This window comes from Callithrix jacchus, chromosome 5, assembly GCF_049354715.1.
Source record: "Callithrix jacchus isolate 240 chromosome 5, calJac240_pri, whole genome shotgun sequence".
Lineage (NCBI taxonomy): Eukaryota > Metazoa > Chordata > Mammalia > Primates > Cebidae > Callithrix > Callithrix jacchus.
In genome coordinates, this window is record NC_133506.1 from 101,024,057 (window position 1) to 101,047,165 (window position 23,109).

At 46.3% G+C, this 23,109-nt stretch overlaps 1 protein-coding gene across 4 annotated transcripts in view; it reads left to right on the top strand.

The window, feature by feature from the left end:
• ASIC2 (acid sensing ion channel subunit 2) overlaps window positions 1-23,109 on the top strand; it is a 1,111,991-nt gene that overhangs the window by 1,008,127 nt on the left and 80,755 nt on the right. For all 4 annotated transcript variants that reach the window (XM_078373846.1, XM_078373847.1, XM_054256136.2 and 1 more), the window contains exon 2: window positions 7,440-7,590. In XM_078373846.1, the coding sequence (XP_078229972.1) occupies window positions 7,440-7,590 (151 nt within the window). The remainder of the gene's footprint in view (window positions 1-7,439; window positions 7,591-23,109) is intronic.

The window sequence follows — 23,109 nt, forward strand, 5'->3', positions numbered from 1 at the left end:
AACCCCTCCCAGCAAGGGCTCCACTTTGCATTTCCTGATCTCTGTAAGGCGGAATGCCCCAACAGATCACACCAAGCCCAGATGCTGTCATTGAGGCTTGGCAGAAGCTGCCAATCTTACTCTTATGCCTGGATGCAATGCTCTGGGAAAAGGATCCTAGCCATTATCTCCAAGCCCTGGAATGTGCATACAGAAGGCTTCGAGGAAGAGCAGAGGTTCGAGACGTGATGCCCAGGTCAGATCTCTACTCTGCCCCCAGGTTAGCTGTGTGACAAGTCACTGCACCTCTCTGAACCTTAGACTCCCCAGGTGCAAAATGAGAAGTTTAGAGGGGAAGACTCTTGGTGTCTGGCACTTTCCTAGGATTCCTCTGACTCTGAGATGGGGCTTTCCTGCTACATGGTGGGAGAGCCCTAATGTCAGCAAAGCACCAGCCTCCCTAGTCTGCCAGGAACAAAGCAGGCTGGGAGACGGGCAAGGGTATGAGCCATGGCTATGAGGGATGGGGGCAAAGAGTGTAGACTTTGGAATTAGGCCAAGGGTGATTTCACCCTGGCTTCTCCGGTTCTGTGACCTGGCTTAGCCTCTCTGGGCCTCCGTTTCCTTGTTTGTAAAATGGGGGTGATAATATCATCTTCACAGGGCTGTTGCAAAAATTAATAACAGCAGATATAAAGTGACTAGCACTGAAGGCACCCCAGGGAGGGCAGCAGAGCCAGCCTGTGCTTTCAGAGCTACTTCAAGAGTTACTGGAAAACCAGTGAGACTCTCTCCTTATTCTATACCTCTACATTTCTTTTATTTAGAATGTGCCAACTTCAGATTGGTGGTGTCCACTGTACCAATAACTAGTTACAATTCAGTTGCTGGAACTCATATGTAGATTTTCAAAGTGGCTTGTACGCATGGAAGCATCTCCCACTCTACAGAACTCCTTGGACCCAGTAATTTCATTGGCTGTCCTGGGCTTCCAGCAGCAGGCTTAACATCATTAGGGAATAGACAGTCAGGGGCATGTGGCTGTTTTCTTCCCCTCTAACTACTTTAAGATGAGCTTGGTATTATGTGGACATAAGCAGAGAGCACAGGAACCCCCAAACCTCCATTCTTCAATTCATCCCTGACCCTGTCTTCATAAATAACTCATCTCTCTTCTGCTGAAAAGTAGACCCATAGTACTTCCCTCTAGTATGGAAGTCAAGACGTCTAATATGTAACCTTCCAAACAAATCCATCATATGGCATGATTATCTTGCCCAATTTCCAAAAGAGAACGCTGGAATTAAGAATGGCCATAGATTGACTGGCTATCCATGAGCTGCCTTTAGCCTACTGTCCCTTCCTTTTAACTTCTCTGATGGAAAGGTCTCTCATGAGTCTCAGCTCTGCTACCCCTTGGCTTGTGATCTTAAGCAGCCTCAGATTCTCCAACTGTGGATGTGAATATAAAATGCCTCTGCATTAGGGTGGTTGGGACCATAATCAAGAATGAGGCAGCCAGGCACAGTGACTCATGCCTGTAACCCTAGCACTTTGGGAGGCTGAGACAGATGGATCCCTGAGGTCAGGAGTTCAAGACCAGCCAGGCCAACATGGTAAAACCCCATCTCTAATAAAAATACAAAAATTAGGTGGGCATGGTGGTACATGCCCATAATCCCAACTACTACTCAGGAGGCTGAGGCAAGAGAATCGCTTGACCCCAGGAGGCAGAGGTTGCAGTGAGCCAAGATCACGCCACTGCACTCCAACCTGAGTGACAGGGCAAGACTCTGTCTCAAAAAAAAAGAGAAGAATGAGAGGCGAGGCACTGTGACTCATGCCTGTAATCCCACTGTTTGAGGAAGCCACGGTGGGATGATTGCTTGAGCCCAGGAGTTTAAGACCAGCCTGGGCAACATAGTGAAACCCTCATCTCCACAAAGAAAATGTTAAAAATTCCCCAGGCATGGTGGTCCCCATGTGCACCTGTAGTCCTAGCTACTCAAGAGGCTGAGGTGGGAGGATTGCTTGAGCAGCCTGGGTTATAAAGCAAGGCCCTGTCTAAAAAAAAAAAAAAAAAAAAGCACAAACTAGAAGCTCAGGAATTGTTAGTTTCCTTTCCTCCCCCTTCAAAGGGCCATTGAGAAAGTTGAAGTTCTATGTACATGCAATCTCAGTCTCTAAACATAACAAACCATGCAAGCATTAGCAATGAAAATGGTAGTTGTAGGGCTTACTTTTATCTCAGGAGCCCCCCCTCCATTCCTAAAGACCCAGGCTTGAAACTTGCATCTTTCCTATTTCATAATTAATTCTTACAGACCAATCCAACTAGGTGCAATTCTAGACTCTCAGCAGCCCAGCAAATCCAGCCCTGCCATCCACAACGGGCCTGTCAGCACTTACCGGGAAAGGAGAGAAATGCCTGGCAGAATAGCAGGTCTGAAGGAGCAGTGAGCTCAACCTGACAGTCTGGACTTAAATAAATTATCTTTTCTAGCTGGGGGCAATCAGGCATAAATTTGAAGCATGTGTCCTTACACGTCATGATGCCCCAAAATGCGGAAAGAGCTGCATCTTATTCCAAGTTTGTAGAAAATTGTGTTGTGTGAAAATAGTTCTCTGGCCTTTGATGTTAAGCAGAGAGGAAAATAATCCTCTGAAAACAGCCAGACAGGAGTGGCAGTCTCAGCGGCCCAGGCTGGGAGGCCAGCAAAGGCATGCAGCCAGGGAGCAGATGCTTTGCTTTCCCTGAGCCTCTCCGCTGGCCCGTAGGAAGGTAAATTGTCCCCAGCCATCTTAGTTCCTAAAAGGATTATTTCCCCTAATGCCTTCATGGAGACACAAGCAAAATCGCTTAGGTCCAATTAGGTGGGAAGTGAGAAGGCTCCAGCAGAGAACGGGAGGAAAGGGGAGCTGGGCAAGATGTCAGCATGAGCTCCAGCCAGAACCAGGTGAAGCCAGCCCACACGGAAGAGCACTTCCTAGAGGTGCACAAGGAGATGCGTGGCAGCAGCACCTTAACTCTCATTCATTCATTCATTCATTCACTCAATCATTCAACAAACACAGTCCCTGCCCTCTCGAAGCTGAGTCTGGTAGGAAACACATCCGATAAATAATCACATAAATAACCATCCAGTTACACACTTTGGTAGATGCTACAATGGAAAAATGTAAGAGGTATGAGGTTGTAAGACAATAAGTCCCGATTTGAATGAAGGCTGGGAGCCTAGGGGAGCCAAGCATCTCTCTGAGAAAGTGGCTTTCAAGCTGAGGCTTCATCAGGAGGAGTTGTTGGCCAGGCAAAGCATGCCAGAAGATTCTAGGGAGAGAACACTCTAGACATGTGGAAATGCCTGGCAGGGAAGAGCTTGCTGCACTTCCTGGGAACTGAAGGGGCCAGCATGTTTCAAGCCCATGAGAATAGGGAGAGACTGTGCCAGGGGCTCAACCATACAGAGCCCCAGTGGGGACTGGGGGCTTTATCCTAAATGCAACAGGAAGCCACACAAGGATTTTAGGCCTCCTCCTGGTGGTCTTGACTTGATAAAAAATCTAGCCATCATAGATTGTTACTTGGCCACCTCTCTGATTTGGCTGTAGTCACCCTCTACGGGGGCAATCAGGCATAAATTTGAAGCGTGTGTCCTTACATGTCATGATGCCCCAAAATGTGGAAAGAGCTGCATCTTGTTCCAAGTTTGTAGAAAATTGTGTTGTGTGAAAATAGTTCTCTGGCCTTTGATGTTAAGCAGAGAGGAAAATAATCCTCTGAAAAAAGCCAGGCAGGAGTGGCAGTCTCAGCGGCCACTCAGCCGGGATGGCTCCCCACCCCTGCTACTCTGGTGACCGCCACCCCGATCAAGCTCTAACCTATGTCAGCTCACACCTGGCACATTTGTGAACATGCCCCAGCACACTGCCCCCAGGAGAAGGAGCAGGAAAAATCACATTGACACCAAGGGCAGCTGTAGGAGCTGCTACCTGGGCTAGGATGAGTACCAGCCCTGGCAAGGAGGCAGCCAAGGATGGGGAACAGGTCTCTACTCACTCCCACTACAAGGACCTGTCTGCTCCCTCTTTTACAGGGAAAGCCTTCAAATCATGAGGCTTCTGTTCCCATTGCATCTGCTCAGAGCAGACACTCAGTCAATGATCAGTTGAAGTTCAAAGATGGGGGAATCTTAGCACCCCCCTAGACCCGCCATATCTTTTTGTAAGTGAAAAAACTGAGAGAGACTGGTATAAAGGAAGCAAAGAGTCCCATTTGGACACTTTCTTGCTGTATAACCTTTAGCAAGTCATTTCTTCTCTCCTGGATCTCTGTTTCCTAATATGTAAAGTAAGGTGGATTAACAAGATGATCTCTAAGACGATTTTCAGTTCTCACACTTTGTCATCATCTTCAGATGCTTGGGAAGGGTCAACACCTTCACCAATGGCACTGGGCATGCTGAGACAGGGCCAAGATCACAGCTGATTTCAGGAGCCCACACCACTCTCTCACCCCAGCCCAGTATTCTGAAGTTCAAGGACCAAAAGGTGAAGGAGTTGGAATTTGCAATAATCTGATGCTAAGCTGAAATTTACTTTTGCTTGCAAATCCCTTCATACAGACAGGCAAATTAATATTGGAAGCAATTTTGAAGAGACAGAGAGGATATTTAGAGTGTCTATAAAGAAAAGCTCTATTTGAGCACCCCGGAAGTCATTCCAGATGTGTGCAACCCCTTACAATGGATGTGCTAACTATGAAATGCTCTTATCTATTCATTACAGTGATCCCCAAGAACACATCTCCAAGGGATAAGTTCATTTGCTAAGTTCAATTGTTATATGCAGTAGTGATAATAAAACTTGGTTCCTTGAAAAATCATGTTTTCTTTTGACTTCGCTTTAATTCCAGCTGTTCTCCTCTACCATGAAGCTGAAAGAGTAGGGCTTGGCTGTCCTGAAATAGTGCAGCTGACCAGGGACTCAGAGCTGTTTTGTATAGTGGAGAAAAACTTATAATCTGATGTTTCGCTAACCCTTCCTATAGGTCTTGAAGGCGAGCAGTAGAGCTTGTACTGTTTTGCAATCCTCATAATCCTTGCACATAGTAGGAGCATATGCATATGAATATTGATAGATTGATGGAAAAAGCAAGGCAGAAAGGAGCAGTATGTGGCTAGCAAATGTCCCAATGACAGAAACCCTCATGTCCCTCCCAGGACAGCACAGCAAAAAGAGCACATGTGTTAGAATCAGACCAATATAAATTTGAATCTCAGTTTTTCTACTACTAGCTGTGTGACCTTAGGCAAGTCACTTAACCTCTCTGGGCCTTGGTGTCCTCCTCTGCACAATAGGTGAAGCAATAACTGCCAATGGTCACAGTTGTAAGAGTTAAATGAGATAACATAGATAAGCATCTAGCACAGTTCCTGGCACGATAGAGGCCTCTCTTCCTTTCTTCTACCTAGCCATCAAGATTTACATAAGAAGAAAGGCAGCCTCCCACAGTCACCTCTGTTATTTTCTTGCCTGTGCACTGAAAGCTGGGAAGCCAAAGAGCCTCCCTGTGGCCTACATGCTGTAGGATGGGACGGTGCAGTGGAACATGCTCAGGAAAGTGGCCCAGACCCAAATCTCTATGGCTGCAGGAATCCAATACAGTCAGCCTGGCTCTCTTCCAGCCAATTTTGCCAGATGTAATTTGGCTTCAGCTTGAGGTTCCGAAGCAGTTATATAATCATCATAATCCATAGCATTTGTAGAAAGCTTTTACAGTTTTAAAGCACTTTTGCATGCATTACCTCATTTGAGCCTCTCAATAACCTTGAGAGGTAGAAAAGCCAAAGACTAGAACTCCCATTTTATAGATGGAGACATTGAGGCTGGGAGGGTTTTTCTGGTTCACTTAAAGTCACACTACTAAGAAGTGGCCATGTCAAAACTTGGACAAAGTTCTCTGCATTCCTTTCCCTGGGCTTTTCTACACCATCACACTGCCTCATTGGAATCATACTTTCATCAAGCAAAAGTTGACTGAGCCTCTATTGTGTGCCAGCAATGTACTAAGTGCCTGGATTCAGAAATGAGAGGCAGAGTCAAATTCAAGAGAGATGCAAAACCAACTACTCAGTGAGTGCCATGCGATGGGTGCTGTGATGAAGGAACAAGGGGAGCGAGTAACCCAACTTGGTCCAGGGTCTCAGGAAGGCTTACTGGAGAAGGAAATGCATTGATCTGGTCTTAGAGTCCAGCTAGAGGTTGTCCAGGCAGAGAGGTACGTAAGAGGAGTTACTGATGGCAGAAGCAGCAAGTGGAAAGCCACAAGTAGTGTGAAACAGCAGCATATGACCTGGGGCTGTTGCAAGTTGTTTGGTCTGGCTCTATCCACTCACCCATTCACTCATTCATTCAACCTATATTTCTGGAGCACCCCATGTGCCAGGCACTATGCTAGCTGCTAGGGATAGATACATCATGAGCAAGCAGATGTAGTCCCTGAGCCCCTGGAGTCTACCTTCCAGTGGATGCTGCTGGACTCGGGCGGGAAGCAGCAGAGTGGAAGGAGGAGGAATAGGTGGAGGGCATGGCAGAAGACTGGGCATGCAGGTCTGAATTCTAGCCTGAAGAGCATTGGGGGCCCTGATGGATTTTCAACACAGGATTAATGTGTTGCATCTGAAAGTGACCCAGTCACCTTAGAGGATGGGCTGGAGAAGGTCATCTGGAATCCTGAAGTCCAGCCAGGAAACCAGAGCGATTCAGGCAAAAAATGCTTGGGTCCTAAATTCCAGCAGTAAAGAAGACAAAAGGCTAAATTCCAGACAGATACAGAGAGATTATTGATAGGCTCTGCTGGCTGATTGGTCCTCAGGGTAAGGAATAAGAAGAGCGGGCAGAAACTCTGAGTGCCTGGCTTGAGCCCCTTGGCAGATGGCAGTGCTGTTCCCTGGGACAGAAGCGCAAGAGAATTATCCAGTGGAATGCGGAAGCTAAGGAAGAAGTTCACTTCCCTCTGGACAAGCTGAGTGCCCAGGGTTTGCTGGAAGCATACCTCGAAGGTATGCTTATAAGACAATGAGTGAGACCAGTATGTCTGGAGACCAGAAGGGAGCTCAGCATTGGAGGTGTGGATCAAAGGGTCAGGAGTTTACAGATGATATTTAATGCCTGGAAGTGATTAGGACTTCCCAGGGGTAGTGCTCCGAGGAAGAAGAGACCAAATCCTACTGCAACAAACCCCAAACGTTATCCAGATTTGCTCTTTGATGCCAGAATTTCACTTGGTAAAAGTCAGGCGCATGGCCAGGGTAAAAAAAAATTACTGGTCCCCAAGAGGGGTAATAGTGATGGGCTGTGGGGACTCTGACCTGCTGTCAGATTTCTGGGGTCTCGCCAATCTCTGGACCCCCATCTGAAGTTACCCATGTGCTTCTCTCTCTCTCTCTTCTCTCCTTCAGGTGTTTACAAAATATGGGAAGTGTTACATGTTTAACTCAGGAGAGGATGGCAAACCTCTGCTCACCACAGTCAAGGGGGGGACAGGCAACGGGCTGGAGATCATGCTGGACATTCAGCAGGATGAGTACCTGCCCATCTGGGGAGAGACAGGTGAGTGGGCACAGGGACGGGCACTAGGTGATGGTGGAGGGTTGCAGCCCTGACTCTGAAAGGCTGCTGTCTTGGCCCAGTCGGTGACGGACTGCTCTCCAGCAAGGGGCTGGTGACATGCTAGTAAATCATAAAGATGTCCCTGGCTTGGGCTGGGATGCCTTGGTTTTCTCACACTTCACTCTGTGGGAGAGGGATAAGTGATGGGAATATTGGAGAGGGAAGGTAGGTAGGGGGAGGGAAGGCATGGGGGAAGGTTTGAAGTAGCAGGTGTGGTTGGGCAGTTGAGTGAATTGATTTCAGGAGAGGAGGAAAGGATGGAACAGCCTCTTCCTCTCAGTCATCCTGAATATCCCGACTCAGTTAAGGAGATCTGAAGGGAAAGCAGCCTGCTGCCCACTGGGGGAAGGTGGAGGGGCTGGGAAGTGTTGGAATACCAAAGGACATGGGCTCAGGGACTTGGCACCATGCTCTTATGAGCCCATTTATGCATTCATTTCTTCAGCATACTATTCCTTAACCATGTATGCTACCTTAGGCTTTGCACTCAAGTAAGGACATTACGGTGAAAAAAGTCCTTGATCATGGCCCAGAGGAGTAGACACAATCATAGGAGACAGGGTCAGGGAAAGCACCAAGGGCATTTGAGCAGGGTCTTGAGATGGTCTTGGGTCATCCAGATGAGCCTAATGTAATTACAAAAGGCTTTATAAGAGGGGCTCAGGAAGGTCAGACAGAGGAGAAGGCGGTGTGATGACAGAGGCAAAGACTGGAGGGATGCAGCCACAAGCCAAGGAGTGTCAGCAGCATCTAGAATTTCACCAGGAAGAGAAGGTAAAGAGGTATCCAAGAGTCGGAACCGTGGATTGAAGGGAGATCCAAAGTAAGATTAACGCTGTGTCCAGGGCATAACAGGAAGGATTCCAGAGGTGGCTCGAGAGAGGAGCGTGAGGAACAGCCTAAAGGGGAGCAGGAGGGGAGAGAAAATTCCAGCAGGAGGGAGGTCCTGAGCCCTCAGGTTGGGGCTGAGGAAGGGGTGGTGCTTTGAGCCCATTGACTTTGGACTCTAGAGTCTGGCACTCACCATACTCAGGCTTATCAGGCTACTGAGGCAGCGAGGGCTTCCAACCCGGGATGACTGACTGTAGACTCCAGGCTGTCTCCCACTGCCCCTCTCTCAGGAACACCCTGATGCAGGGAAGAGAGTTTAGCCATTTAACTCCCATCACAGCCAGTCCTCTGCTCCTCCAACTGAAAGATAAAGTGGCCACACACATGTCACTGCCCCAGTGCCATCTGGCAGCTCACCTCAGGCACCAGGGCACCCCAAGCCCCATCAGCCACTCTCTGAGGAGATGCTTTGTTGAGCCTGTGTATTCAATGCCCCTCCAGATGAAGAGGGATGAGGGTTTGTGCCCTTGCTGATTTCTGGCCTCTCTGAGGGCTGGTGGACAGGGTGTACATTTCCAGGGCATCCTGAGGCCAGCTCAGGCCTGAGACTGTGGAGGCCTGTAGACAACCCTGGGTCCAGGGCATAGTCTTGGTACCCAGAGAGAGGCCCTTCTTGCAAACATCAGAACATATTTGATCATCTAATCAAGTGTGGAAGAAGAGAGAAGTAAAGAAATTAAATGAGTCATGGAGACCCCACACTCAAACCCTAAACAGAAGTTGGTTATGTCTTTTCATGGTAATAGTAGGTTTCCCAGCCTGTTATCTTGATTCAGGAGCAAAAGCACATGTACACACATGCACACACATGCACACATGCACACACACACACATGCACACGCACGCACTTTCGGTGCCAGGCCCCCATCACAGACATCCTCACAATGTACAGTTCTCCGTGGGATATGGTCTTGGTCTGAACACTGTCTGCAGGCTACAAGGCTACCCAAGAAGTCTGTATTCTGCCTCCCAAAGCCACGGACAGTGAGAAGGAAAGAACCTCTGAGATCATCTATTCCAGGCCAACCTTCTCTTCCCCTGAGGCCTGGCTTGAAGCAATGATGTCTTTGAAATCATGCAGTGAGTTCATAGCTGAACCAAGACTGTTCTGACCCAAGCTTTTGGACCTTCCGTCAACCTGACTGGACGATGAGCTATACCAATTTGGGAAAAAAATTCATAATCTTGATTAAAGACTTGTCACATGCTAACACTGTGCAGGTCATCATCAGCAGTGCAGGAGACAGGAGACAAAGACCCCACCTTTCAGGATCTTATTATCTCATTGGGGACACCACATGTGCGCACAGGTTCTACAAGAGAATTCTAGTCTCATTCCTGCCAAGAGTTTGAGTTATCCCTGGGAGATGGACCAGTACACTCAGTGAGACAATTTCCTTTGAAGCTGGGAAGGTGGGGAAGCAGGCTGTGTGAAGAATGGGTTTGAAGCAGGGGCAGGGCAATGGATGGGGCAGAAGAAACAGGTTAGAGAAAAATCCGATCAGTGCTGTCCTATAAACCTTTCTGGGCTAATGAAAATGTCTGTCTGCCCCATCCAGTACATTAGCCACTAGTCCCTTGTGGCAACTGAGTATTTGCAAGGTGGCTAGGAGAGTGAGGAGTTGAATTTTCTTATTTCAATAGGTTTTTGAGGAACAGGTGGTGTTTGCTTACATGAGCAAGTTCTTTATTGGTGACTGCCTAGTTTTGTTGCACCCTTCACCCATGCAGTGTACACTGTACCCAATGTGTCATCTTTTATCCCTCACCCCACACCCTCCCTTTTCTCCACATCCCCAAAGTGCATTGTATCATTCTTATGCCTTTGCAGAGGAATTGAATTTTTAATATAATTTCATTTTTATTTATTTAAGTTAGGAGCCACAGAGGGCTAGTGACCACCATACTAGAGAGCAGTCAGTATATTGGAAAACAGCTTCTGATAACTCCAGTTGACTTCATAGATTTTGGCTTTTGCAGCCACCTCCCATATTCCTGGGGTCGTACATAATATTCTATATTCCTGGCTTTCCCCTCACCATGACCTTGAGTGTCAGGAAGAACTCCTTGTCCTCATTTTCCAGAAAAGGAGGCTGAGGTTTGGTCACTTCCCCCAGACCCCCTAGGTGGGCCCTTGAATTCGTGCATCAGAGCTCCCTCCATCATACCTTTCTTTGTATCTCTCGGAGATGCTGGTCACCTCAAAGCTGCTTATTTCCTGGCCCAGTGGGAGGCGAGTCCCATGTGGATGGGAGAGAAATCAAGACATCTGTTGAAGGATGAAAGGTGGGCTCTGGTAGGTGAGAGATGCTTATCTGTGAAGCCACCTGAGGAGGCGCAGACACATGTGGCAGCTTGGTCATTGATCCCAAGGATAATGGACACAGCCATTAGGAGGCAGCCTTCCTGACCTGCTAAACCATGTGGCCCCACAGATGCCATCTCACTTCCTTAACATTCCTACCTCTCAACCCCAGAGGAAGGAGGCCAGACCCAGGAGTCCAGGAGGTATTTGGGTGATGATGGAGAGGAAAGGAATTGAAATGTGCCTGTGGCAGTTTGATGTGTGCCCAGGCACTTTGATGATGGAGGCAGTGTAGGAAGACAGAGAAGATGGAATGACAAGGTCATGCAGACCCAAGACCACAGCCCAGCACTTCCTTTCCTAACTGTGTGACTAAGGCCAAGTGAATGAGCCTCTTTCCTCATCTGTAAAATAGAGACAAATAAAACCCATTGGCTTTACGGGATGGCTGAAGGGCTCAAATGAGAGTTCTCTGCAACCTGTAAGCAATGAGAGGGTGATCATGCCCACCAGCAGGTGGGAAGACAGTCAAAAAGAACTCCAGAAGCAGAGGCTATTCCAAATATCCCACAACTGAGACAGGGCTTGCAGCACCTTGACATCTGGAGCACCCATTCTGCTCAAAGAAGAGCCTCTGGAACACTTTTGCCTTGCCTTGTGGATGGCTTCACCTCTCAGCAGTGTCAGGAAGCAGTGAAGGAACCACTCTTCTGGGGATAATTCTCGCTAACAGGAAGGACCTCTTGGGGAGGTGGTGATGGTATTGACCACCATTGACACAGAGGGCACCAGGGAGTAAGTTCACAAAAGGCATCCTCTTTGAGTAGACCCAGCCCTATGGGCTCATGCTTAGTGAGTAGACAGTGGCTCTATGAAAATTATCAAAAATGTCCCTTCCTCCAGGCTGACAATGCCCCACACCAGGGTGCTCACCTTGGTCACGCATCTTCATGGGGAGCACCCTGGTAATATGCCATTTTAAAGTAAGAGGTTTAGTTGCATGTGGTCCTAGAGAGTATGTTCCCAAAATGAGCACTATGGAACATCAAGAGTTTGGGATGTAACATGTTATATGAACAAAAAGGACCCAGGGCCCAAAAGGACTCGAGGGAATTCTGGTTTGGAAACATTAAACACATTTATTCATTGCAGGAATTCTTTAATATAATACATCATGAATCACTAAGATAGGAATAGGGCATGCAGCATTTATTTTCCAAATGCCTTTGACCATGGAAATCTTCTTCTTCATGGAAGGGCTCACAAAATATACTTTTGAAAAAGCTGTCCTAGACTGTAGAAGAGCAGATTTTATGGCCAGGGTTTTCTAACGGAAATTAAATTGAAGGCAGAAGGGGAGGTTGTTAAAAATGAAATTCTGTGTAGATACCTCTAAGTAACTTCAAAGATAAAAGGAATAGGCAGTGGGTTATCTAAGTTGCACACGAGAAACCTGAATCAAACAAGCTTAGGCATAAAGGAAATTGTATTGTTCTCAGAATCCAAGGCAAGCTTCAACAACCAGCCAGCAGGAGGGCCAGGGGTGCAGCAACAGGAAGGAGGGGAACCCGAGGCTCCTAAACCCTCAGATCTCTCACTCCTCCTCTCTCTGAATCCCTTTCATTCTCTCACTAGAAACAGACTTATTTTTCCCACACACATATATTTTCACACATGGCTCCCAACAGATCCTGAGTTTTATATTTTACAGATCCTGCCCCCAGCAAGAGACTGTTTTGACTCTCACTGATGTCCTGTTTAGAAAAAAAACACACACACACAGGAAGGGAATCATTGGCTCAGCTCCACTCAGTTACCTGCCCCTGGACCAATCAGCAGTAGGCAGGGGTATTAGTTCCCCTGAGGACCCTGTAATAGACCTAAGGAAGTTGCGCAGATGGTGGCTGGGGAAGGTGCTCCCAAGATAACTGCTAGGCAGACAGCCCTGTGGATGGCCACACTGAGTGAGGTGGGGGTGAGGGTGAGAGTTGAGGGTGGGTTACATCTGAGGAGACTGTGTACAGGGAGTTTTCTAACAAATTCTAAAAGGGTAGTTTCCACTGTCAGTAAGACCACAAAAGAACCCTCCCTTTCTCATCTCCTTCTATCCTTCATGCACTCCAGTGAAATATACTTTTTTATCCAATATAATCTGCCTTGATTTCCCCAAATCCTAGTGTCTATTAGTGTTAACATGATAATATAGCAAATATGCTTTTGAGCAAAGGTATTCTTTTTTTAAAGCTATGCTGTTCTGGGGTAAAGATTTGGACACCATCATCCCTCCAGCCTCCTTACCTCCTACTGCCCTCTCCTCACCTTGTCAACCTGGCTGTAGTCACACAGGCTTCCCCGCAGCTTCTTGAACATTCCAGGAACACCCTCACCTTGGGGTATCTGCATTTGCTATTAACCTCTGAGAATTCTCCTTGCTGATATAGCCACATCCCTCCCTACATCAATTATTCACTCAGATGTAGCCTTCTCAATGAGGTCTTCTCCCCTGATTGCCCTGTTCAAAATTGCCACCCTTCCCCCTACTCTTCATCCCTCATCCTTGGAAGCCTTGCTGCCTAGAAACCTCTTCCACCAGATACCCTAAACCATCTCCCTCAAGTTTGAAGTTCCATAGATCTCTAGGACAGGGACAAAATGCCTCCGGTCTCTTTGCTAAAGCATAGCAAGAGTGACCTTTACTCCAGCTTTCGACAAGTTCCTCATCTGCATCTGAGACCACCTCAGCCTGGACTTCATTGTCCATATCACCATCAGCATTTTGGTCAAAGCCATTCAACAAGTCTCTAGGAATTTCCAAACTTTCCCACATCTTCCTGTCTTCTAAGCCCTTCAAGTCTCTAGGAAGTTCCAAATTTTCTCACATTTTCCTGTCTTCTTCTGAGCCCTCCAAACTTGCCCAACTTCTGCCTGTTACCCAGTTCCAAAGTGGCTTCCATACTTTCAAGTATCTTTACAGCAGTACCCCACTTTACCAGTACCAATTTATTGTATTAATCCATTTTCATACTGCTATGAAGAAATACCCAAGAGTGGGTAATTTGTAAGGAAAAAGAAGGTTAATAGACTCACAGTTCCAGTTGGCTGGGGAGGCCTCACAATCTGCAATCATGGCAGAAGGCAAAGGCACATCTTACATGGTGCAGGCAAGACAGCATGTGCAGGGAAACTGCCCTTTATAAAACCCACAGATCTCATGAGACCTATTCACTATCACAAGAACAGCGCAGGAAAACCCGCCCCCATGATTCAATTACCTTCCATGACACGTGGGGATTATGGGAGCTACAGTTCAACATGAGATTTGGTGGGGACAAAGCCAAACCATATCTCCTTCATTTCCTTATTTGTTTTTTCCTGTCTGCCCCTTCCACTAAACACAAGTCCCAAGAAGTCAGAGACTTGGGACTGTCTGGCTCACAGATAAGTATCAGGGCAGTACATATTTGTTGAGAGGAAAAAACAGTGCTGAAATTGTGTACACTACCAGGGCCAGGGTGAGGGAGAAGCCCACATTAGTGAGTAGCCACTCTCTGCCATGAACCATCCCAATCATCTGCTAACAAGGTGTTATCATCTTCATTGCATGATGAGGACACAGAGCCCAGGGAGGTTGTAAGCTTCCCAAGGGCACATACCTAGTTAAGCAGTTGAACCAAGCTTAAAACCCATGTCCAAACCCAAAAGGGATGCTCCCTCCACTAAATTCCTTTAGTGTTCACAATGTGGTCATAAAAGCACTGCCATGAAAACAGCATAGGGTAAGAAGTTTAGGCAGCATCTCTGGAGAGAGAATGGCATATAATGATAGTCTGCTGCCATCCTCCTTGTCTATTTTTTCCTCCTTTCCCCTTCAAGAGCAGAGTCATTATACTGAATGAAAGCTTTAGCAGAGTCACATGTAGAAAATGGACAAAAGCAGCCTGGCTCTGGTCCCATTGGAGATGGAAACCCCCGTTTGCTTTCTCCTTTGCTCCCTGTGATCAACCTTGAGACACCCCTGAGGATGCCCCATTTGAAAACCATTGGATGGGAGGGCAGATGTCATTGGGAAACAAAATGCTCGTTGGTCCCATGGCTGTGTCCGTCCCAGAGACCAACTCTAAGCACCCTTTTTTCTTTTCCTGGGGTGGCAAAAGATGCTCGTTTCTGCAGTATGCCAGAGCTGCAGGGAAGCCAACATTTAGACTTCTGATTAAACATGGTAGGTTGAACATATGTGTTTATATGAGGCCCCTTCCTAGACCCCACCTAAATTGCAATCAAAGGTTTTTTTAATATTTGTAAATATAAACCCATAGGACAAAGAGGATGGGAGAAAAGACAACAGTAAGCAGATGCCAGCCAATTTTTGGAAGATGTAAAGCAGATGAATGAGTGGCAACTGACTTGGCAGATTAGACGAGGCTGAGAACTGAGGGCCTGCACTGGGGAAGCCAGCAAAAGCCAATACACATCATCTGAGATCCCCTAGACAGGATAGAGAATTGGATGTATAAGATACTGCTGAAGACAGATTTGAGAGTTGGGGGTAAAACTAGGAGGAGGAGGAGCTGAAAGTCTGTAAAAGGAACTATTAGGCCCCCCCCAGACATCCTCCCATGGCCAGAAGCAGCCACAGGCTCTGGGCTTGGAGAGATCAGGTACAGCTGAGGGCATGGGTGAGGTGCTATACAGAAAAACAAGGAGGTGAGGGAAATTCTACTTACTGAGTAGTGAGACCTTCAGCCAGACTAATTTACCCTACCCATACCTGAGCAGAAATTTCAGGGAATTCCTTCCTGGAGAAACTGACAAGCTCAAGAGAAAAGACCCACAGACAACAGACAGTCAGGAATCCTTAAAAGATTGAGTTAGGTCACCCTAGAATGAAGTCCCTTGATGTGTGCCCCCTCAACACAAGGAAAGGCAATACAGCCTTTACGGACCTTTTACTCCTAAATGAACTGCCAAAGAGCCAGGCATTTGAGGGAAGCCACTAGAAGGCAAGGAACCCAATCAAACCACAAAGAAACATTGAGGAAATAGAGAAAATGGCTAACAGCACAAGATACAAAGCCAGGCTATTTGGGTTCAAATCCCAGCTGTGACACTTACCAGCTGTGTGAACTGTGTTACTTCTAAAATGAAAATAATAATATTATCTACATTTATAGGGTTGTTAGGAGGATTGAAGTGCATTAATATTTATGAAGTGCTTAGAAAAGTGTCTAGATAATATTAGACACTATAGAAGCATTTGATAAATAAAAAATAAATGAAGGAAGCAGGAGAAAACTTCGAAACATGTTAATTAAAATTCTCAAGAGAGATAAGAGATGATCCTGCATCCATAACCACAAGCTCAGAATGTTATTAAAAAGGAACATTCAGAGAGGAAGAAATTAAATTTAAAATATGATTGCAAACTTTTTTTTTTAATTTTTTATTGCATTTTAGGTTTTGGGGTACATGAGCAGAACATGCAAGACAGTTGCATAGGTACACACATGGCAGTGTGTTTTGCTTTTTTTCTCCCCTTTACCCACATTTGGCATTTCTCTCCAGGCTCCCCACCTCCCCCTCCCACTGGCCCTCCCCTTTTCCCCCCAGTAGACCCCAGTGTTTAGTACTCTCCTCCCTGTGTCCATGTGTTCTCATTTTTCATCACCCATGAGTGAGAATATGCGGTGTTTCATTTTCTGTTCTTGTGTCAGTTTGCTGAGAATGATGTTCTCCAGATTCATCCATGTCCCTACAAACGACACAAACTCATCATTCCTGATTGTTGCATAATATTCCATGGTGTATATGTGCCACATTTTTCCAATCCAGTCTATTATCAATGGGCATTTGGGTTGATTCCAGGTCTTTGCTATTGTAAACAGTGCTGCAGTGAACATTCGTGTGCATGTGTCCTTATAGTAGAATGATTTATAGTCCTTTGGATATATACCCAGTAATGGGATTGCTGGGTCAAATGGAATTTCTATTTCTAAGGCCTTGAGGAATCGACAAACTTTTTTTAATCCATAGAAGGATTGGAACTGAGGACATCTCCCAAAAAGGTAAAACAAAAAGACGAACAGGTAGAAAGTGAGAGAAAAATATGAAAATCAGAGGGTCCATCCAGGAAGCTACTCTAGAACATCCTGTAACTAGGAGTTCTAGAGTAATAAAAGCAAGAGAATGGAGAAGAGGACATTATCAAAGGACTAATATAACAAAAATGCCCAACTGAAGTGCATGACTGCCCAGATGGAAAGAGTTCACCGAGTCCTGTCTGCAATAGCAGAAAAAGAAAAAAAAAAAACAAAAGACCAAGACACATCCTGGTGAAATTCAGGCCAACAGAAATAAAGAAAAAAAAATCTTAAGTTTCTGGATAGAAAAAAAAAAATTCCCATACCTGGGATCTGGAATGAGAATGGCCTAGGTGGTGATGGTTGCCCCTCAATGGAAGCAGCCAAAGCCGAGTGACAATGGCAAAATGCTTTCCAATTTCTGGAGGGGAAGCTTTCTTTTCTCAACACCCAGCAGTAATTTTCTATACCCAGCAAACTACAAATGAAGTGTGAGGGTAGAATTTGATTTCCCAAGAAATGTGTCTTCCAGGTAGACTTTTTCAGGAAGTTACTGGGGAATGAAAAAGTTAGTCAAGGATTGCATAAAATTCCAGAAACAAAGATCTGGGCTAAGAGAATTTCCTGATGAGGATGAAGAGAAGAACCGGGATGACAGTTGAGTAGGAGGCCTAGAAAGCAACCCATCCAAATTGGAGCAGGAAGAGGTTGGCTCCACAAGGCATGGCCCTTGTGGGTTTGGCTGGCTGTGCTAAGAGGCATTTTACTCTGTGGCATTCTACCATAGAGTCTGGGATTTCTAGTGAGGGTACTAGCAAGCCAAACAAACCAACAAGGAAAAGGCAAGGTAAAACAAAACAAAGCATTTGTTTCACAAGAAAGAGATAAAAATAACATCACGTACTGCTAGGCTAGGCTGTGCACAGTATTTACAGAGTCATGGTTGTATAAAAGCTGAATAGCAATTTAACCAAAATATCATATCATTATACTTGGAGGGCGAAAGGAAAGGAAGCATCATAGAACACATCGTCCAAGAAGCCTACATCCTCCCGTCTTCTGTGATTAGGTAGGAATCATGTAGATAACATAATATGATTGTAGATGACTCCTACATGGTAGGAATTCAGTAGACAGTATCTACAATTTTTTAAAACCAAGAAGTAACTCTCCAGCAGTTGACATTCATGGAAATATGAAAGTAAACACCAGAAGAAACAGCTAAACAGTTGGGAGTTGTGGCTTCTGAGAAGCAGGACTCGGGGCTAGGAAGAGGTAGAGCAGGAAACTGCTGCTTTTCATTAGAAGCCTTACAATACCACTTGCTTTTTAAATTATGTACATATATTGCTTTGATAAAAATAATAATTAAATTAAAATCATCATAAATTTTTAGCATAGCTGGAAGGCCTAGCACGTTTCTCATCCCCGTTTACAAATGGGGCAGAACAAACGTGGGTGGTGATGGTTGCTATGGTTTCTTCAACATCTCTGCTCCCAGGAAAACCTCTTGTCATGGTGTCAGGTCCTAAGGACCTCCCCAGAATGAGAGTAGCAGGCTCTGGCCTGAATCCTGAGTGTCCAGGGCACAGGGACCTGCAGCAGCCGGCTGAGATGCTAGGCTCCCTCTCAGAGTGGGCCTGTGCTGGATACAGGGTCTCCACAGGTGTCTGAGGACTCTGCAGAAATGATGCCATAAATCAGAAACACCACTGGAGGCAGGTATCCATTCAGCAGCCAGAAGCAGCCTGTTTTCATTCTGGGAAGATGTGCATAATGTACATGTTAAGTGTGATGCAGAGAATACATGTGATCTAGTTAAAACTCCCAGCCAGCGCAAGGGTCCAAGGAGAACAGCTAGGAAGCAGATGAGACAGCCCCACCCTCAGACCTCATGTCCCCAATTTAGTAAATCTCAACTGCACACCTGCTGTGTGCCAGGCACCTCAAGTGCTACAGATAAAGGGACCAGTCCAGATTTTTGAAGAGTTTATAATCTAGGGAATATCTGAAGGGCTCTTCTTAGATGGTAGACAGAAATTCATTCACCCAACAGCTTTCGTATAAAGTGTCTAAGGACCAGTCTGGTTGGGGGACATGTCAACGATTGTCCTCAAATGCCATGATAGAGAGAGGATAGATTGAGAACCTAGGAGGGAATAGTTGGTTCTAGAAGGGAAGACAAGAGTATCTAAAGGGAGGCTTTAGAGAGAAGTTGACCTTTGGTTTTAGTCTCAGGTCTGTTTGCCAGGTTGCTGGGCAGTGTGTGGGAGTTAGAGGAAATTTTGAGGACCTGGAGAGCTGAGGTCCCAAGCAGAGGGAGAGGAATGAGGAGCAGAGACCAAGAACAGCCTAGAGGGTGCAAGAGCATCTGCATGTAAGGATGAGACCTGGGGCTGGAGAGATAGGTGGAGGCCAGATCACCAGGGGCCTGTGTGTTCTGCAAAAGCGTAGATGTTCTCCTGGGAGTCCTGCTAAAGTCCCCTGACCAGCAGCATCAGCATCACCTGGGAGCTTGTTAGACACGCCCCTACCCCCACTCCCAAGTCTGAGTTGCAACAAGATCCTCAGGGAGATTCGTGTGCACATCCAAGTATAAGAAGCTCTGATCCAGACCACTGTTCCCACCATTTGGAAGAATGAGGATGTCTTCTTAACATCAAAATATTTCTCAGAAATTACCCCATGAAAGCTCTGGTGCTTTTTTATTTCACTGAGAGAATATCGTATAACAAAAGGTTGCCATGAATCCAGTAATGCTTTGGATGATTTTGAATTCTATAATTACATCACAATCTATATACATAATCCATTCAGCAATCTGGTTGTACCTAACTTCCACCATCGGTGTGTGTACACAGAATTTTTACAAGTCGAATCTTAATCACTCACCAACTTTCCCTACAATTTGAGACATTTTCTGATGGCTTTTCAAGGGTGATAAACTCCTGAACACCAGTTACCCACCCAGAATCTTCAACCTTCTTATCAAGTAATTTATAATCTCTGAGCCTGAATGCACTAGGAAAACTCATTATTTAAAGAATCCTTGAGATAAATCTTTTGGTAATGAGACTAGCCCCAACTCCACACACGGTGCTTTCACAAATATATGTTTTGCAAGAACTCTGTTTAGCAGAAATGAAAGTGTAGCCACATTTCTCAGTTGCATAACCAAGAACTAACATTAACCATCCCCTTCCCAGACACGGCCACATCACCCCACAGTGTACAAGTGTGCTTTCCTTATACAGTGCATTCCATCCTCCGATATTCATACACTCGTATGATGTAGACACGGCAGTTCTAGTCATTTAACAGATTAACTCATTTTAAAATCTAGTAAGTGGCTGAGCACAGTGGCTCACGCCTGTAATCCCAGCACTTTGGGAGGCCGAGGCAGGTGGATCATCTGAGGTCAGGAGTTTGAGACCAGCCTGGCCAACATGGAGAGAAACCCTCTCTCTACTAAAAATACAAAAAAAAAAAAACTAGCTAGCGCCAGGGAGCTGAGGCAGGAGAGTCGCTTGAACCCAAGGCGGAGGTTGCAGTGAGCAGAGATCGCGCCATTGCACCTCAGCCTGGGTAACAGAGCAAGATTTGCATCTCAAAAAAAAAATGCAGTAAGCAGAGACATTGAGTGACTTTCCCACAACCTCATGGTTGAGAAGTATTAGAATAGGATTTGAATCCACATCTGATTTAATCCTCCTTTGTTCTTTCTATGCAGAGCTAGCGTTCCTTAACAATGAAAAAAGAAATAAAAAGATTGCCTTGGGTAACACTCTGATCAACAAAGTGTAACATGTTTTTGCTGCAGGACATCATAGGGTCTTTAACATACTAGTATGCTCCATGCTCTGCAGAAGGGGCTGAGGTGTGCAGCCTTCGCCAAACTCTTGTGGACACTTGCTAACATTTCCTGGATCGCCAGCCATTGGTGAGAACGCTGCTGCATCACACTGCCACCCAGAAGAGACATAATTGCAGCCCATCCCACGTGGGGACACAATGTTGATTTTTTCTTCCTCCATAAGCTTGCCTAGCTTCAAAATATCACCTGTGAGCAATCAAGCGTGAGCTTCCCCATCTTTGTGCTGATTTTGGATCTTCTTAACTAGGGATGCTGCCTCACTGTGCCTATCTGTCAGGGAAGGGTTGGAAAGGAAGGACAAGATGCACACTGCCCAATTTTAGATAAGTAGCAATTTGTGGATTCTTCGTGCTGTCTTTAGAAAAATCAGCCTCTTCTGACTTGATGTGAGCTCTGAACACCCCATCATTTTTTAAAAATCTATTTTTCAGGAGATTAAAATGAGATGCAGTGAGGTGAAGACATTTGCATATAGCCCTCAGCTCATAGAATTTTAGAGCCAAAAGTAACCTGAGAGATCAGCCCCTACTTTATTTGAACAAAAAAGAAACTATAGGTCAGAGAGGCAATATAACTTGCCCGAGGTCACACAACAATTAAATGGTGAGGCTAAGAGTCAAACCCAGGTCCCTGTGATTTCAGAGCCTGTGTTGTTCTTGATGCACTTCTCTGCCTTTCTTCCCTGGCCTCGAGCTTCCCTGGACTTCTCTGGTGTGCACAGGGGAGCAGGGTCTAAAATGACACCACTGGTTGACTTCAAACAGCATCAGCTGACCCTTTCCACCAGACTCTCAAGGCTGGGGCTGGGACTCTGGTCCTTCCCTGTTACCATCACTGTCCCACACTCACTGAGCTTCTAAACTCTGAGATGAAAGAATAAGGCTACTAAGCCCATTGCAAAGTAAACTCTTCTCCTCCCCATCCTTCCCTGTCCAGCTTGGAACTTCATCAGCTTGTCATCTGGGACCAACGTGTCTTCTAGCCCACTAACAAAAGGCAGAGGAAGGTGAGGAATCTAGAGACCTGGATCTCAGCCACTGTCCACCTGCCACTTGCCACGTGGCTCTTGGCCACTGTCTTCTCTATAACCTTCCATTTTCTCACCTGAAAGGTGAAAACTTTTACCTTCTCACCTAAAAAGGTAAAAGTTAGTTAAATTGTCAAGGGGTCTCCTAGCTCCAAAATTCTATGCAGCCATGAGTCACTGGCCCCGTGTGTGTCCTTTACTTTCTATGAGCTTTGGTTTCTTCATCTGCAAAATGAGCATGATGTAAAAAAGTAAAATAGAATGTAATGAAATGGAGATATTGACACCTGCCTCAGGACAGCTCGGAGGAGCCCACAGGATTAAGTCTGAAAACGCTGAAGCTTACCACACATCTGCCAAGATTGTTGTTCGCCATGACCCAGATGGGATGCAAACCTCAGCAGCTCAGGATCCCACCCTGCAAAGTCCCAAAAGACCCAAACCAATGAGGATGTGGTCAGTGGTGCTAGAAAAGCACACAGTATGTGGGTGAGGGCACGTGGCCGGGGGCAAAAACACAGGCCTTGGAGTCCAGCTGACAAGGGTTGGATTCTGGATCTGCTTTGTGTGGCTAGAGCCAGCTGACCTCTCTGAGCCTGTTTCCCTGTCTATAAAATGGGGGCACCTGCATCTAAGGGTAACTGTGAGGAGTTAACGAAATGGTCAGCTGGCCTCTGGCCATGTCCCTGCCACTCTGGCCTCCTTGCTGTTCTCAAAGTGGGCCCAGGGCACACCTGTTTCAGAGCATTGGCACTCGCTCTTCCCTCCACCTGGAACACTTTCTCCCAGGTCATCCCGTGGCTCATTGCTCGCTTCATTCTGGTTACTACACAAACACCATCACCCTGAACAGGCCTTTCCTGACTCCCAGCCGAGAGCCACACCTGCCCTGCGCCTCTTCTGTGTCACTTCTCCTGGCACCTGCCAGCACTGGCCTGACATGACACGTGTACCTATTTGTTGTTCACCTCCCCTGCCGGAACATGAGCTCCAGGAGGACAGAGGTTTCACTGTGCTGTTGGCTTCACTGTGCTGGATAGGGGTCTCCAAAGGTGCCCGAGGACTCTGGAGCAATGATGCCATAAATCAGGAACACGCTTGGAGGCAGGTATCCATTTAGCAGCCAGAAGCAACCTGACTTCCTTCATTCTGGGAAGATGAGCTTCATGCACATGCTAAGTGTGATGCAGAAAATATACATAATTTAGTTACAACTCCAAGCCAGCCAGGCAAGCGTCCAAGGCCAGTGGCATGTGCTCACCTTTGATGCATAACTGTCCAGTGA